The sequence below is a fragment of the Chinchilla lanigera genome, unplaced genomic scaffold (assembly GCF_000276665.1).
Source record: "Chinchilla lanigera isolate Chin_1 unplaced genomic scaffold, ChiLan1.0 scaffold00056, whole genome shotgun sequence".
NCBI lineage: Eukaryota > Metazoa > Chordata > Mammalia > Rodentia > Chinchillidae > Chinchilla > Chinchilla lanigera.
The window spans coordinates 13,504,719-13,521,502 of NW_004955457.1; the positions used below are offsets into that span (position 1 = coordinate 13,504,719).

Here is a 16,784-nt window from a genome sequence, read left to right on the forward strand (position 1 = left end):
AAGCCACTTTGAAGATATCAATATGTAATACAACCACCATTGTTAATTCCCTACCACTTTGTTTGTAACTCTGTATTGTCTGTATTGTGCTTCTGATATGTTGTAAAATGTTGTATGTCTGTTAATGTTTCCCTCCTTTTATCCTTAAAATAAAAAAAAAAAATTAAAAAAAACAAAAAAAAACAAAAAAAAAAACAATACTGTGGCCCATTATAAGACATGGGTACTAGACCAAATATGCTGCACTCTTTCTTCCAAGATAAATGGAGGTGACTGGATCCTGGGACAGAGGCAAAGGCCAATAGTAACACTAAGAAGGAACCACTGAAGAGTAGACATTAACTAAAGAGGTCTCCAGAAGAGGAACAATGCTTACTGCTATAATCAACCCAGAAGCTTCAATACAAAAAATAAACAAACAAACAAAGATAGAAACAGGAGAAGGCAAGGCAACAAAATACCTCCCCAAACTCCCAACTCCCCTAAAACTGATCTACGGGGTATGAAAGGGGAGAAAACCAAACACAGCACACTTGAATTATTCAAAAAAGATAACAGAGGAGATAATAAAATAGATCAATAAGGCATTTAGCAAGATCACAAAAGACATGAGTAAACAGATAATGGGCCACATAAACAAGATGATCAACATGTCTACAAAATACATGAATAGAGAGCTAGCAAGCTAAGTAAAATGATGCAAAACATGAATGACCAATGTAGAAAGTTATTAGAATCCATAAAAAGGTTACAAATAGAAACTAGAAGATTAAAAATTTTATTGCAAGTATGGGCAGCAGAGTTGACCAATGTGAAGACAGTGTGAGGACTAGAAGACAGGGCTATTATGGGTGATTAATTAATGACAGATATCTTAGAACAGTAACTGAACATTTAAAAAGGACCCAAAGCTCTTACCTGATGCAAAGAATAGTAACCTAAGTTTAATTATAGTTAGCAAAAAATCAGCAGAAAGCACAAATAGCATAAATATGTGTTTACTTAAATAATAGCAGAAAATGTTACACATAAGAGAAAAGAAATTGAATATACAGAGAAGAAAGGCATATAGAACCCCAAATAGCTATGACCAAAAATATCACCTCTCTGACACATCACAGGTAAAATCCTGGAAGTTCAGCACAAGAGCAGAGTCAAGTGGTCAGAGAAAAGCAATAAACCACTTATAAAGATAAACCCATTAAAATTACTGTGGACTTTCAACACACACCCTAAAGACCAGAGTGTTACAAGATGTAAAAGAAAACAACTTCCAGCCCAGGACAATATATCCTTGTTATGGTTTGTGTCTGGATGTCCCCCCAAAGCCTCATGCAGTCATGGGGCAGGATTCTACAGTTTATGATTGATTCATGGTCCAATGTTGGAATTATGGGTGTGAGTGCCACACCCACCCTGAGGCAGGTAGTTTGCATACAGTGTAAGGGAGGGAAAGAGGCTGCTTGACTCCACCACCACTCCTCTTTGCTCTTGCTGCTTTTGCTATTTGCTGCCGCCATGAACTGTTGCCTTCTGCCATGTGCCACCCTGCCTTGGAGCCAGCCACCTATGGACTGAAACCTCCACAAACTGTAAGCTAAATAAGCCTTGCTTTCCTTAATTTTTGTGTCAGTTAACTTGTCTCAGCAGTAAGAGAAAAGTAACCAAGACAATCCTGCAAAAACTATTCCAAAACTGATGGGGAAATAAGCTATTTCCTTGACAAAGACCACCTAAAGAATTCATGCCCACCAAAAAATTCTCCAAAAAATGTTCAAGGATAGCCTTGTAAGACACAAACCAATGATGCCAAAAAGTCTAATAGAATGATTACAGTGTGTGTAGGGAAGAGTGGTTAGCAGTCAAGCAGGATGAAGGGGATAACAATAGGAAAATAAAGCAAGACAAAATAAGCCAATACCTTTCATTTATAACTCTAAATGTGAATGGTCATGATTCCCAATCAAAAGCAGAGATTGGCAGAATGAATTAAGAATCAATATCCAATGGAATGCCATATAAAAGAAACACATTTAACCAAAATGAACTTAGTGTCTAAAAATCAAGAATCATGCCTGCCTGGCAAGTGCAAGTTCCTGAGTTTGATTCCTCATACAAAAAAAATCAAGAATCAGGTCATCTAGTCTATGGTCACTGGACCATTTCACATTTGTGCAAGATTCTCTACACTTATTAAGCTGAGAGCTTCTTGGTCTGGAATGGTCATTTTTATAAACATGAAGTAAACCAGGCCAGTTAACTAGGGGTATTGCTGTTACTATGAGGCTAAGAAAATGTAGGGAAGGGTCAGAAGCCATGGGAGGATGTCTTTCAGCGTTTTCCTTTCACAAAGAGATAACAATTATCCATGTATACACCAAACACCAGCATACCTAACTTTAGGAAACAAACATTAGTGGCTACAAAAGATCAGATAAATGTAAACACATTTAGAATGTGAGTCCTCAATACTTCACTACCATACCTAGATCAAATATTCTCTTAAATACACTCTTAAATAATCAATGGACTACAGAAAAAAGCAAGGAAGAAACAAGACAGTCTCTAGAACTAAAAAATACTGCCAATACAAATACCAGAATGAATGGGATGAGATGACAGCAGTCCTAAGAGGACAGTTCTCGGCTTTGAATGCATACATCACAAAAACAGAGTGCACCCGAATAAACAGCCTAACTGTATACCTTAAAGCCCTAGAGAAACAAAAGCAATCCAAACTCAAAATTAAGAAAAGTAAGGAAATTATAAAGAGCACAATAAAAACCAACAAAATTCAGACCAAAAGCCAATAGAAGAAATTAATGACTGGAACAGTTGGTTCTTCAAAACAATAAACAAAATAGATAAACCCCTACCCAATCTAAACAAAAAAGGAGAGAAAAATCCACATTAATGCAATTAGAAATGCAAAAATCACAATGCACACTACCTAAATCAAGATTATTAATAACTAATTTTCAGGCATGCATACCAATAAGAGAATTCACAAAAAATGGATAAATTCTTAGACATGGATTACCAAAAGTGAATCAAAAAGATCTAAAAATACTGAATACTCCTACAATAGGCAATTAAATTAAAGCACTGATAAAATACCTATCAAGAAAAGTCCAGGTCCAAGTGGATTCATTGCTGAATTCCACAAAAACTACAGATAAGATCTAACACCAGTACCACTGAAGATCTTTAATGAAATTGAAAGGGAAGGAGTATTCCCAAAATCATTCCTGGAAGCAAGCATTGTCCTGCTTCCAAAACCAGACCAGGATTAAACCAACAAAGGTCAACAGACTGATCTCTTCATGTAATATGGATGCAAAAACCTTTAACAAGATACTGGCAAACAGAATGCAACAAATCATTCAAAAGATTATACATCATGATCAAGTAGTGTTTAGGGATGTAAGGGCGGTTCAATAAATGCAAATAAAAATGTAATACATAACATAAACAGAAGCAAAAACAAAAATCACATGACCATAGCAATAGATTCAGGAAAAAACATTTGACAAAATTCCACATCTTTTCATGTTATAAACACTAAAGAAAAATAGGTATTGATGGACATCATCTCAATCTGATAAATGCCATTTATGAAAACACTGCATTAACATCATATTTAATGGGAAAAATTGTAATTTTGTCCTCAAAAATCAAGAACAAAAGAAGGCTATCCACTGTCACCAATCCTATTTAGCATAGTATTCACAACATTAGGCAAGAAAAATGAAGCAATATGTATAAACACGGAAGAACAACCGTTATTTGCAGATGCCATGATTTTCTACAAAGAAGGCAAAAAAATCCTGTGAAAAGATTCCTAGAATTAATAACCAAATTAAACAATGTATCAGGATACACATTAACATGGGAAAAAAAATCAGCATCTTTTCTGTACACCAGTGATGAATCAAATGAGAAAAATCCTAGGATAAACAATACCATTCATAATAGCACCAAAAATAAATTAAGTACCTTGGAATTAACCTAACTTAGGAAGTGAAAGATCTCTATGGTGAGATATACAAAACCTTGAAAAAAGAGTCAAAGTGGACATCAGAAAACAGATGTTTCTGGATCGGCAGAGCCAATATAATCAAAATGGCTATATTTCCAAAATTGATAGATTTAATGCACTTGATCAAAATGCTAACCGCATTCTTCACAGGAAGGGGAACAACAATATTAAAATCCATGTGGAAACAGAAGAGACTGAAAACAACAAAATCATTTCTGGGTAACAAGGGCCAAGTGGGAAGCCTCAAACTCCTGGACTTGGGGCTGTGGATGTAGCTCAGTGTCACAAGTGCCTGACTGGCAAGCGCAAGGTCCTGAGTTTGACTCCTGGTACCAAAAAATTTAAAAATCCAGGACTTGAAGTTATATTTCAAAGCTACAGTAATAAAAACAACATGGTAGTGGCACAAAAACATGCATGAGGATCAGTGGACCAGAACAGAAGATGCAGAAAGCACATTCAACCATTTGATCTTTGATGATACATCCAGTAATGTACACCAGAGAAAAGGAAACTTTAACAAAAGGTGTCAGGAAAACTGGTCATCCCCAAGCAGAACATTGACTCTACACCCATATCTGTCACTATATTCTAAATTAAAATAAAAAGATCAAAGAACTAAATGTTAAAACAGAAATGCTCAAATTGCTGCAAGGCTAAACAGAAGAAATTCTTGAAGTCATTGGAAAGGACTTTCTGAACACAGTCCCAGCGCAGAGGAAATAGTACCAAAAATCAACAAATGGCACCGTACCATGTAAAAATGTTCTGTGCAGTGAAAGACACAGCCAACAGAGTGAAAGACAACCTACAGAATGGAAAAAATATTTCTGCCAGCTAGTCCTCAGGCAGAGGGCTAATATCTAGAATATATACAGAATTCAAAAAACTTATATACTTCATAAGAGACTCAAAGGGAAAAAAGGCCTCATCAAAACTAGGCAAGTGAAATGCATAGGTCCTCGCAAAAGAACCACAAATGGTCAATAAATACATGAAAAATGGCCCAACTTTGCAGGCCATCACAGAAATTCAAATAAAAACAACACAAAGATTCCATTTTACACCTGAAAGAATGCACATCATCAAAAAAGTATCGAGTAGTAATTAATGTTGGTGAGGCTGCAGCAAAAAGAATCCCTCTACACTGTTGGTCAGAATATAAACTAGTATAACCACTCTGGAAATAAGCATGGAGATTCCTTACCAAACTAAAAATAGAAATTCCATTTGACCCAGCTATTCTTCTTCTCTGTATTTTCCCAAAAGAGTTAAAGACATCATATTACGGTGATCCATACCTTCCCATGTCCATAGCAGCACAATTTATAATAGCAAAATCTTAGAAGCAGCCTATATGCCCATCAACAGATGAATGGATAAAGAAAATGTATTATTTACCCACAGTGGTGTACTGCTCTACCATCAAGAAAGATAAACTTGATTCATTGAAGGGAAAATGGATACACCTCAAGACGATAATGTTAAGTGAAATAAATCAAACATAAAATTTAAATACAGCATGTTTTTTCTTATATGAGAAACCCAAAATGTAAACATTGAGCAAAATAAAAAAGAGAAATAATAAGAAGTCTGGAGATAGACGGTTCTCAAATAGGAAAGAGATCAACAGATGCCAGGCAGTGAGAAGGAGGGGACGCATAGGGGATGAGAAAGGAGTTAAGATGCATTACATACACACACCAACTCCACACAAAGGAAAGCAAGCACTATGTACCAGAAACATACTAATACAAAGTAGAAAATCAAGATAATTATTTACTTATACCTATACTTTTGCAGGTTAGGAATAAAAAGCAAAAACTGCACAAGGAAAAATTGTTCTTTTTTAAAACTTTGCCCCCTTTGAAACTGTCTAGCTCTTTACCTGTCTCATGGTTCCATAATTGCTTTCTTGACCCCTGTAACCACGAGAGTCAACCAAACATTCAGGATACTTGATTGTACCAAGCTTTGTGGGCATTCATATAGTTTTGCAACTGACGGTCATTAATCCAGCCCTGTAACTGATAACCTCATCTTGACAGCTAATCAGAAGAAACTGCCAGGCTGTCCTGTCCCACCTTTGTAGCCCTCGCATTTACCTTATATAAAACTGCTGGCTGATGGACACTCGCCACCTGGCTTTTATTGGAAGATATCCCAGCCAGGACCACCTGTATAATATCCCAGCCAGGACCACCTGTGTAATATCCCAGCCAGGACCTCCTCCTGACTTCTCAAGTGTTGTTCCTTTCCTGGACTCAGTTTTGCCACAACAGGAATACAATGGGAAGAAAATGAGATTAAAAGGAGACAGATGGGCCTTCTGTATCTGCTATATCACTTATTTGATGGATGACATAGGGCACATTAGTCCACATTTCTGTCCTTCATTCTCTTGTTTTATAAAATGGACATACTATGCACCCTCTAAAATGACATGAATTCTGTGAGATACAAAAGAACTGCAGCAAATAAATGTTTCTGTTCATAGCATAAAAAATAAACTGAATCCTTGTTTGTATAAATATGGTCCTAACTCTCTCTTAGTAGCTCAGTGTGGTGGCGTACCCTGTGGAGGCTGAGGCAGGAGGATTGTTGTGAGTGTGAGGCCATCCTGGGCTACAAACTGAGCTCAAGAAAGGAGTTAAGATGCATTACATACATGCGCCAACTCCCCACAAAGGAATGGAAGCACTATGTACTGGAAACATACTAATACAAAATAGAAAATCAAGATAATTATTTACTTATACCTATAATTTTGCAGGTTAGGTTTTGCAGGCAATTATTTACTTACACCCATAATTTTCCAGTCCAAACTACATAGCGAGACCCTGTCTCAAAAAAAGACAATAAATAAATAAATAAATAAATAAAAAATTCCCTATTAGTCTTTTCCACCTTAAATCTTATTTCTTCAATAACTGCATGTGATTTTTCTATCATCTTTTCCACTTTTTTGGGAAGATTCAATTTTTCAAAATTTTTCTTAACGTTGATGGTCCCGCAGTTGCATACCACAGGCAAAGACTCCTCCTCTAAGAAGGAAAAAATATTAAATATTATGTCTAAATATTATTGTCTAAATATTATGCCAGTAAAGTGGAGTAAGAGGGAAAATGGAAACAAGTTCACATTTTACACACTATGGGAGAAGTCCATTTTCTGATGAATCACAGTTTCTGACACTGATTCATTGATATTTACTAGCAACAGGTCACTGTGCTCAAGGCCATGTATTCAGTTTGGCTTTGTAGTGCTTCTCACCTGTAATGTTTGAAAATGCATGATATGGGGTGTGGCAGCTGAGAAGCCCCCCTTCAGACCTTTAGGTTAAATCTGGCATCCAACTCAGGTTTACCTGTGCTCTGAAGTGGGGGCTGAGAGAAGGGGCAGGTAACTAGGCTCAGTCCCAAGTAATAAGAAAATGAACATCTGGGGGCTGGGGATTTAGCTCAGCGGCAAAGCGCCTGCCTGGCAAGCGCAAGGTTGTGAGTTCGGTTCCCGGTACCGGAGAAAAACCAAAAAAAAAAAAAAAAGAAAATGAACATCTGAAGCTCAATTGCTGTTTTCCCCTTTGTGTACCACCACTCCTTCAGGTTTAAATAGGGGAAGAGAATTGCAGTGAGGGTAAACGTTTTAGGGATTTCAATGATAAGAGCCTGCTGTAGCATGCGCAGCATATGTCTGCCACCACTGGAGTAAGGGATGAGAAGGTAGTATATTGGACATTTTCAAGGCCATAAGCCAAGTGTCATTAGACATTTATTTTTATTTCTGATTGTCCCAGCATTCCTGAGTTAATAATAACCTACACATATGAAATACTGCCTTGGGCTGGGGATATAGCTCAGTGGCACAAGCACCTTTCTGGCAAGCACAAGTTCATGGGTTTGATCCCCAGTATCAAAACAAAAAATAAAACTACATAAGATAAATACATAAATGAAATACTGTCTCTATTTTTACTCCCTGTGATGGGCTACATAATGAGCTACAAGGATGTCCTTATCTCAGTCTTTTGTGTGTTAATTTATATGTCAAAGGGACTTTGCAGATGTGATTAATTTAAGAATTTTCAGATGAAAAGATTATCCTGAATAATGCTTATAGGAGGGAAGCAAGATTGTGAGACTCAGAGAAAGATGATGTACAGACGAAAGTCAAGATCAGAGAGGAGAGAGGATGCTACATTCTGATGGTACTGAAGATCGAGGAAGGTACCACAACACAAGGAATGCAGTTGGCCTCTAGAAGGGGGAAGAGTCATGGAGGTGGGTTCTTCAAACCTCCAAAACAGGCTGGCCTGGACATCACCTTGACTTTCCCCCAGTGAATCTGATCTTGAATTTCTGTCATCTAGAACTGCAACAGAGTACTGTGCTATTTTAATCCAGAGTTTGCACACAGTTGTCATACCTGCAATTTGAAGCTAACATACAGCTATGTGTTCTCTGAAAACAAAACACAGGAAACAACTTTGTTTTTCTCACCTGTGCCATTTCTTTGAGGTATGCATCAATAAAATCTCTCATCACATCAGGATTCCAGTCTCTCCTGTGACTTTCAATCATGTGAGAAACAAATGCTTTCAGTTTGTCCCAGTCTCTGAAGAGAGTTTGATGAGGTCCAGGAAGGAACTTCATTGTCCCCGGAAAGATAGTGTAGATCTAATTGAGAGAAACAAAATAATTGTGGAAAAAAACGTGTGTTTTTGAACTTTTCATGATCACCTTCTTCCATCTCTTTTATTTGCTCACACTTACACTTTGGTGTCACCTTGAACGCCTCTTTTCTCTCTCATCTCTGTTGAAGGAATTTCAATTCTCCATCCAACATATACTGAGCTTCAGACCACTTCTCACTGCCCTGCACGTGCTTGCCACACTACTGCAAAGTACTAGCTTGTTCCAGGTAGGGGTACTTGGATGTTGACATTGCTTTAATATTTCCTGATTCCTCTCTTAACCGATTCCCAGCCTACTGTTCTATGCAGCTGCCAGAGGGATCCTTAAACATTCTGACCACATGGTTTTCTTCCTTAGTTATCAACTGTCCAATTGCTTTTCCTTATACTAAAGACCAAAGTCACTCCTTTGGCCTACAAGCACTATAGCACTGGCCCCTACAGATCGGCCACTTGTTTTCTGTGATTTCTCTGATTTATTGTCCTTCATGGAGGTATCACTAATTGTGATTCCATGCCCATGCAATGGATTGTATATGGTGGTCTTGACTAGTATGCTGAAATCTCTCCATCTGGGTAAGACTTGGTATTTTATGCAGAAATAAAGTGCTGGTGAGATGAACATAAGTGAGAAGTGAATAGAAGAATGAAATACAAATATCTGGACTCCAAATGAGACAGACATCACTGTGAGTATTCTGCTACTTTCCAGTTATAATACTTTGATAATAGTTATAATCATCATAATAATCTACTTTTTGATCCTTCAACTAGCTTCTAGTTAAGGGGTGCATCTCTGGGTGAGGTCCTAGGGTGACTCTGCAGACTGCATGACAAGAGATACATACGGTACATAACACAGGAAGCGTAGACTGTTGTCTCATTTGCTTCCACGTTCAGATATCAGCTTGCATACATGTTGCTTTGTTTCATTTTTATGGGATTGTTGTGAAAATTACCAGAGACAAAGTGTGCTGAATTACCCATCAAAATGTCTGGTACACAGGGGGACTCCAAGAAATGTTTATTAACCCTACCCTATTACCCTGTTTATTTCCCTCCCAAGAATTTCCTTTTCCCTAGGCAACCATTAAACCTTCCTGATGTTCTAGCTCTCTCTTAATAGGAGGAAAGCAAATGGAACTGCTGGACTTGGGACTTCCATGACTAAGCATGAGGATAAGGAACACAAAGCAACTTTGACAATAATTAAAATGGTTCACACTTATTATACCCTTTCCGTTTGCCAGGAGTCATCCTAACCCAGCATCAGTTTTTGGTAAGCTTCAAGCTCCAGAAAGAAGGAACCACTGGTTCCTTCAGGAACCACGACAGCAGTTTTGAAATATTTGACTTTCTTTTATGCCTACATATATATGCAAGAAAAGTAGGACATGTCTGTGTGAACACCTGCACAGCAATGCTAATGCCAACTTATTCATAGCATTCAATACCTGGAAACAACTGAAAGGCCAGCAGTAAAATATTGATTAACCACTGAAGCATATTCACAAAACAGAATGTTAGTTTGTGTAAAAAAAGATTCAGATGAATCTCAAAAAACCTGCTGAACGTCAAACTGCATGCAGAAAAATGCCTCCGAGGGACAAAAAATAGGAGTACATAGGGTAGAACATGGAGAACAGAGAGACTCAAAGGCAAGAGCCGTATTGTTGTTCTGTTAAAAAGACCAATATAGATGCAGGTCATGTAAAATTCTGTAGTTTATGTGAATGATAGAAATATTTTTGTATGTAGTAAGTGTTTAATAATTAAAAATGTTAACTAGACACGGTGGTCACACTTATAAACCCAGCACTCAGGAGGCTGAGGCAAGACAATCATTGCAACTTCAAGGTCAGCTTGGGCTACATATTGAGTTCAAGTTCAGCCCAGATGACATAGCAAAATCCTGTCTAAGAAAAAAAAAAGAAAAAGAAAGAAAAGAAAGAAGGAAGGAAAGCAAGTAAGTGAACAAGAAAGAAAGAAATAAAAAAGGAAAAGAATGAAAGAAAGAAAGGAAAGAAGGAAAGAAAGAAAGAAAGAGAAAGAAAGAAACATTAGCATTGTACTAGGGAGTGTAGCTTAGTAGTTAAATGCTTGCCTACTGTGCCTGAGACCCAGGGTTCAATGACCAATTCCAATACAAAAAGAAAGAAAAAGAGAAAGAAAAGAATAACTGAACTTAACAGATCCATTTTAAGTAGTCTTTGTTAAGTTCAATGGAAACTTCTTGTACTTTTTGTTCAAACAGCAAGAAAACCAAAAGAAGAACCCATTTGGGTCTGACATCAGCCCGATATTCTTTCTCAAGGTGCAGGAAGAGAAGCACTTACTTGGCACACAGGAGATGCTTCCAAATGAGCAACCTCATCCAATAAGCTCAGCAGCTCCTGAAACTGACCGTCTTCGTAGTCAAAGCGCTCCCCAAAGATGATAGAGCAAATTATATTGGAAACTGCATTGTTGATCTTGAAGTGAGGGTTGAAAGGCTGTCCTGGAGGTGGAGGAAGGAAGAGATGGGTTCTTCAAAAACCACTGATTTGTCTCTATGTTCTACAGAAATTCAGTTCTAGAGACCTACTAGAGAACCATATTTGAAGCTCTAGCCACAGCATCTAAGATACGGTAAGGTCTTGTTCAGTGTCACGGTAATTAAATTTATGATCACCGTTTAAATTTAGTAACATGCTTCCTGCATGTATAACTGTGTCCTCTTTAAAGACATTCTCATTGGAAGGTGGTCACCATTCCATCCCAGTGCCTAACACACTGCTGGGCATCGAGGTTGGATCTAGGCTCTCAGTAAGGATCTGTTCCATGAATGGATGGCATGAACGCCCCATACCTGGACTCTGAAATGCTCACCATTCTCCTCTGCTATGACCTCAGCAAGGTGGTGGGCTTCCTCCTGGATGCGTTCCTCTAAGCTCTTCTTTCCTAAACCAAAGTTCTTTAGTGTGGTTAGGGTGAACCTTCTTTGTTCCTTCCATATTTGGCCACTGGACATGATCAGTCCTGGGGAAATGAAAGCCAGCATTATGGTATTCTGATACTATCATGCAAATACCTGTTAGCTGTACACACATGTGCACCAGATAAAAAGGAGAAGGAACATTAATACACTTGAAATTTATTCAGAGACATTCTCCCAGAGCAATGCACATAATTCTGACATGTACTGACTAACATTTACTAGCTTCTCATTTGAGTGTTTTTATGTATTTTGTAACTTGGTGCTCACAGAAACTACACAGCATACTTTTCACATAGCATCACCTCCAGCCTATGTAACTGATGAGAAATCTAAGGAAATAGGAATTAGGATAAAGAGAACATTGCGGAGCTGGGGATTTAGCTCAGCGGCAAAAGCGCCTGCTTGGCAAGCGCAAGGTCGTGAGTTCGGTTCCCGGTACCGGAGAAAAACCAAAAAAAAAAAAAAAAAAAAAAAAAAAAAAAAAAAAAAAAAAGAGAACATTGCAAGGTAACACAGTTGATAAGCAGATGTTCAAATTCTAGTCTGTCTGTACTGGAACCCCATGCTTTAGTTAGAAGTGAGATAAGTTCATTTAACTATTAGTGTGAAGCTAAAGATCTGTAATGCAGACATGGTGAGGCAAAATCTCATGGGTACAGAAGACAGAAAAAGGCTTTACAGGAGAAGTCCTATCTGAGCTGGGCCTGAAACGATGAAGAATTATTCAAGAAAGCAGAAGGAATGAATGTCTCACCAGAAAGAACAGCACAGGCAAAGTGCAGAACACCTTACTGTGTTCCATAAAACATTTGTTCCATGATACAGGCAATGCCAAGTGCTCTTTATATGTCTTTCTTTCTAGAGCACCCTTCAATTTCTTTATGTGCCTGTTTTGGACCTTCACTATCACATTAAAATGGTCCTGTTTGCTGCGAATCCCGTGAAATCTCCAAATTCATCTCATGTGGTCTTTCCTCAGCTCTACACACTTGGTGTTCTGCTTTGGCTTCAGGGTTTTTTTGTCTTTTTGAGACAAGGTCATGTTATGTAGTACAGGTTGCTCTTGAATTCACTTTCTAGCTCAGGCTGGCCTTGAACTCACAGCAATCGTCCTGCCTCAGCCTCCTGAGTGCTGGGATTACAGGTGTGAGCCACCATGCCCAGTTTCACACTTCTTGTTTGAATGACTCTTTTCCAGTAGAGGTCAGTGTAGCACACAGACATATATTTCCCAAATCTCTGTGAGCAATTTGTCACCTCATTTTGTGGTTTATTTTCTTCTATGAACTCTTCATGATTAGGTCTCCAGCCTCCTTTCTTCTCACCCCACATTTCCACTGAAAATCTTATCACCTCCTATAATTTTAAATAATAACTACTGCTAGAAACCTCTGCTTGCATCCCAGAACTCTATATTCATTACGCAATGAATGCTTGACATTTGCCTTTACCAATTTAAAGCACTGTAAACTTGGCACATCCATCCTTAAGTTCTTAACTTTAACCATGTACCCCCCAAAAAGCCAAACCTACCCAAATACCTTCTTCTCCTAAGTGTTCCTCTTTCCATCAGGTACCTGTGTGAGAAACATCTCAACCCTTGTTGTCCTACAGCGCAGTCATTGTGTGTTATTAGGTTTAGCTAACCATGACCTGGAATCCATGCATGTCACCATTACCATCCTTTCCTAACATACTGTCATTTCTTCCTTCCTTCCTCATCTAAGCTGTCATTTTCTCTAAACTAAAATCTACAAAGTTCCCTTGAGATACTGTACTCTTGTCATACTATCATAGTGAGTCTCAATAATGTACTTTGCATGATTTTTTCTTCATTTAAAAACATTCAAGAGCTTAAAACACTGTCCTTAGCATAAAAACCAATGTTCTTTACAAAAACTTGCAAGGGCTATTCCTAGTTAGGTAGTTTTAACTCCGTTTAATTATCTTTACAACACTGAGCTTGCATCACTGGATACTTTTATTTCCTCAGGTTCTTTGACCTTATTCTCATGGTAGGGACTCTTCTTATTACACTTACCTTGACTGAGTGCTGATTTTCAATTTATTAAATAAATTGTCTTTCCTCATATCAACTTTCCCTAAACTCCAGGACTACATTTGAACTTCCAGTAACTGTCTCTTGGACTTACCTGTCTTTTATTACTGGAGTTCATGGGTGCTGTGCTTCTCTCTCAATAGAATGACAGTTACAAAGGGCATGTACACTAACTGTCCTTCTCATTCTTCTACCGTTTATTTCTACCACTGGTTCCCACGGCAGTAAAGGCATGTAGAATGCATGGACTATTTCAAAGGGAAATTCGAAGCATCTGTAAAGGATGCTCTGGTGGTTTAATAAACTGAGGTTTGACTCCCAAGTTTAAATGTTTAAATTTACTTAATGATGATCTTAATTATCCATGCCAACCTGTTCTAATATGCATGAAAGTATTAGATACACTGTCTGCTATGGCCTTAAAAATAGAGCATAAAAAACTGGAGGCAAGCAGAGGCAGGAGCAGAATGAAGCAGAATCACACCCATTTTCCTAAGGGAAGAGGTTAGAGTGGGGAAGCGCATTGCCTCCTCCTCTGATGGGAACGCTGAGGTGGTCACTTTATCATCCCCGCATGCAGAGGAGTCCTGGAGGATGTGTGGGCTCTTCCAGATCCCCATCAAGGCTGCTGCTCTCAAGCGCTCTGAGGAGGTGCTCCAGGAAGGAAATGCAAGCACTCGGTTTCCTCCGATGGACAAAACTTCATAATGTTGCTGGCTTGAAGCAGTTTAAGAAAATTATAGTCACAGATGCACTTGTACTCTACCATGCGCATTTCAAACATGCTTACTATGGTCAAGAAACTTACCATTTTTACCAAATGCACGTTCTCGAATAGGGCTCACAGGGCGGTTCATAAAGTTCTGGCCCGTGTGGGTAAGGACTTCTCTGATTAAGGGCAGTCCAGTTACGAGTACTACAGGGATGCCGGCAAAGTCCATACCAATAAGGTTACCATATTTCTTCACATACTAAAAAACAGTAAGATAGTCTCAGTTGAATATGCACCGGTGTACATGTCCAGGGATGCAGGGTAAGTATACCAAAAGGACTTATCATGAAGGGATTCTGGGTGTGTGTGAGCAGTGGCTGCACCTTGGCTCTGAGGGATGTATTTCTGAATTATTTCCCTTCTCTCAATCAAGTCAAATTCAATACACTCCAGGATTGAAGTTCCCTTAAAAGTGTATTCACATCTTCAACCTATGAACTGAGTGAGCATCTACCTTAGAGGAGCCATCAGGATACAACCACCATAAAATAAACAGTGCTTCTAACCTGACATATCCTAGAATCCAATGGAGAGAGAGAAGTCAGCACACCTGGCCTGCTGAAGAAGGATGAGATGGGCTTATTCTAAGTCAGATGTAGCAAAGGTAGACTTCTTAGTGAAGCAGCCTGAGAAGAGTGCTCCCATTCCCAGGACGTGCTAGTGAGTGGGAAGTGTGCTGGAGTGCGGAGGCAGAAATCCATCAGTCCCTGTGTTTCTAGTGTTATGTGAGGACTGGGCTCTGTGGTTCGTAGCAGTGGGCTCTTGGGGAAGACACTTCACTTTCTGAGCCTTAGTTCCTCAGCTGAAAAAGAGAATATCATTTCTCAAAGTCTTCTGTGGAGAAGAATGAGGCCAACAAGGTGAAAGTCATTTTCCTTTCTGGAATAGTGAGACTGTAGACCTTCACAATCCAATGAAATAGCTGTATTTTGTTTGTTTTCTAATTGTTTTCCAGTTAGAAGCCTGAAGATGTTTGAGTAGGAGGGGTGGTATAATGAGAGCTGAACTGTCTGAACTTTGGAACTCTATGAAGGGCACTAAAGAGACATGTTTGAAGTCTCCTTGGTAAAAAAAAGGCTGATAGGGAGGCAGAAAGGGCAGCTGTACAGCCCTCTAAGATTCAGACCCTATTTCCAGTTCTTGAGGAACCATTCTACCAGTCTATACTTCTCAGGAAGATAAAAGGGCTTCCGGACAAGGGAAAATTAAAAGAGATATTGGTGGAAGTTAAAAACAAACTAGTCTTCCCTCAAGGGACAGTGGAAGACTATAAAAACGTTTCTTGAGTCTTTCTATATAGGAAGAGATGCTATATTGGAAATGGCCTCTTGAGTTTGCCCGGGACTAATAGTGGCAGCCATTCCACAGGTCTGCAAAGCTTACAAGGTCTATGGCTACAACAACCTGGGCAAGACAAACCACCTCCTTCATTAGAACCTGTGTGGAGGAGAGCACATACCCTGGAGAACACTGAGAAATAGACTTCTCCCATATGTGCACATGTAGAGGATTGAAACAAATGTTGGTCCTAACTGACACCTTTATAGGCTGGATTTAAGCCTTTCCTACCCATTCAAAAAGGCTACTGAGGTCGTCTATGTGCTTGGTAAAGAAATCATCCCCAGGTTTGGACTATCACAGTCTCTCCAGAGTGACAATGAACCTGCCTTTACCTCTCAAATAATTCAGGGTGTGGCACAGGCTTTAGGAATTAAATACTACCTCCATTCCTCTTGGTAGCACCGATCTTCTGGATAGGTAGAGAGAACCAACCAGACCCTAAAGCCAACTCTGGCAAAACTTTGCCAAGAGCTCTCTCACTTCTGGCACTTAGTGCTATCAATAGCACTCATGAGGGCTGTAACACGGACAAACTGGGCTGAGTTTGAGCCCTTTTGAGACCTTACATGGAAGGTCATTTCTAGCCTCTGATGTGATTTTAGCCCAGAGGCTATGACTATCACAGTAACTATCTCACCAATCTGGGCTAAGTGCCATAGACTGTGCAAATGTATGAGAACAGTCCTGCAAGCTCCTGGCCCAGAGGCACCACCTGGAGTCTTCCCTGGAGATCAAGTGCTTATGAAATCTTGGAGACAGGGAATACCAGCAGACCAGTAAACGCCAATATAGAAGGGCTCATTTTCAGTGATCCTGTGACACCAACTGCATTAAGGTGGCAGACATAGATAAGTGGATTCATTTTTCTAGATTAAACCTAGTCCCACTTGAAGTGTCTGAAAA

The 16,784-nt window shown here is 39.0% G+C and overlaps 2 protein-coding genes across 3 annotated transcripts in view; one reads left to right on the forward strand and one right to left on the reverse strand.

Annotated features, from left to right (window-relative positions):
* Window positions 1-16,165, reverse strand: part of LOC102014873 (cytochrome P450 2J2-like) — a 51,521-nt gene extending 35,356 nt beyond the window's left edge. Inside the window, exons 1-5 of one of the 2 annotated variants that reach the window (XM_013520782.1) lie at window positions 14,577-14,643; window positions 13,863-14,485; window positions 11,601-11,750; window positions 11,069-11,229; window positions 8,539-8,715 (exon numbers count right to left, since the gene is read on the reverse strand). In XM_013520782.1, coding sequence (XP_013376236.1) covers window positions 8,539-8,715; window positions 11,069-11,229; window positions 11,601-11,742 — 480 coding nt within the window. In that variant the 5' untranslated portion in view covers window positions 11,743-11,750; window positions 13,863-14,485; window positions 14,577-14,643. Of the gene's footprint in view, window positions 1-8,538; window positions 8,716-11,068; window positions 11,230-11,600; window positions 11,751-13,862; window positions 14,486-14,576 lie in introns of both variants that reach the window. The other variant, XM_005397079.2, reaches the window with a different exon arrangement.
* The window catches only part of LOC102005343 (cytochrome P450 2J2-like), a 62,621-nt gene continuing 60,631 nt past the window's right edge, over window positions 14,795-16,784 (forward strand). Inside the window, 1 exon segment of the mRNA XM_013520668.1 lies at window positions 14,795-14,801. Coding sequence (XP_013376122.1) covers window positions 14,795-14,801 — 7 coding nt within the window.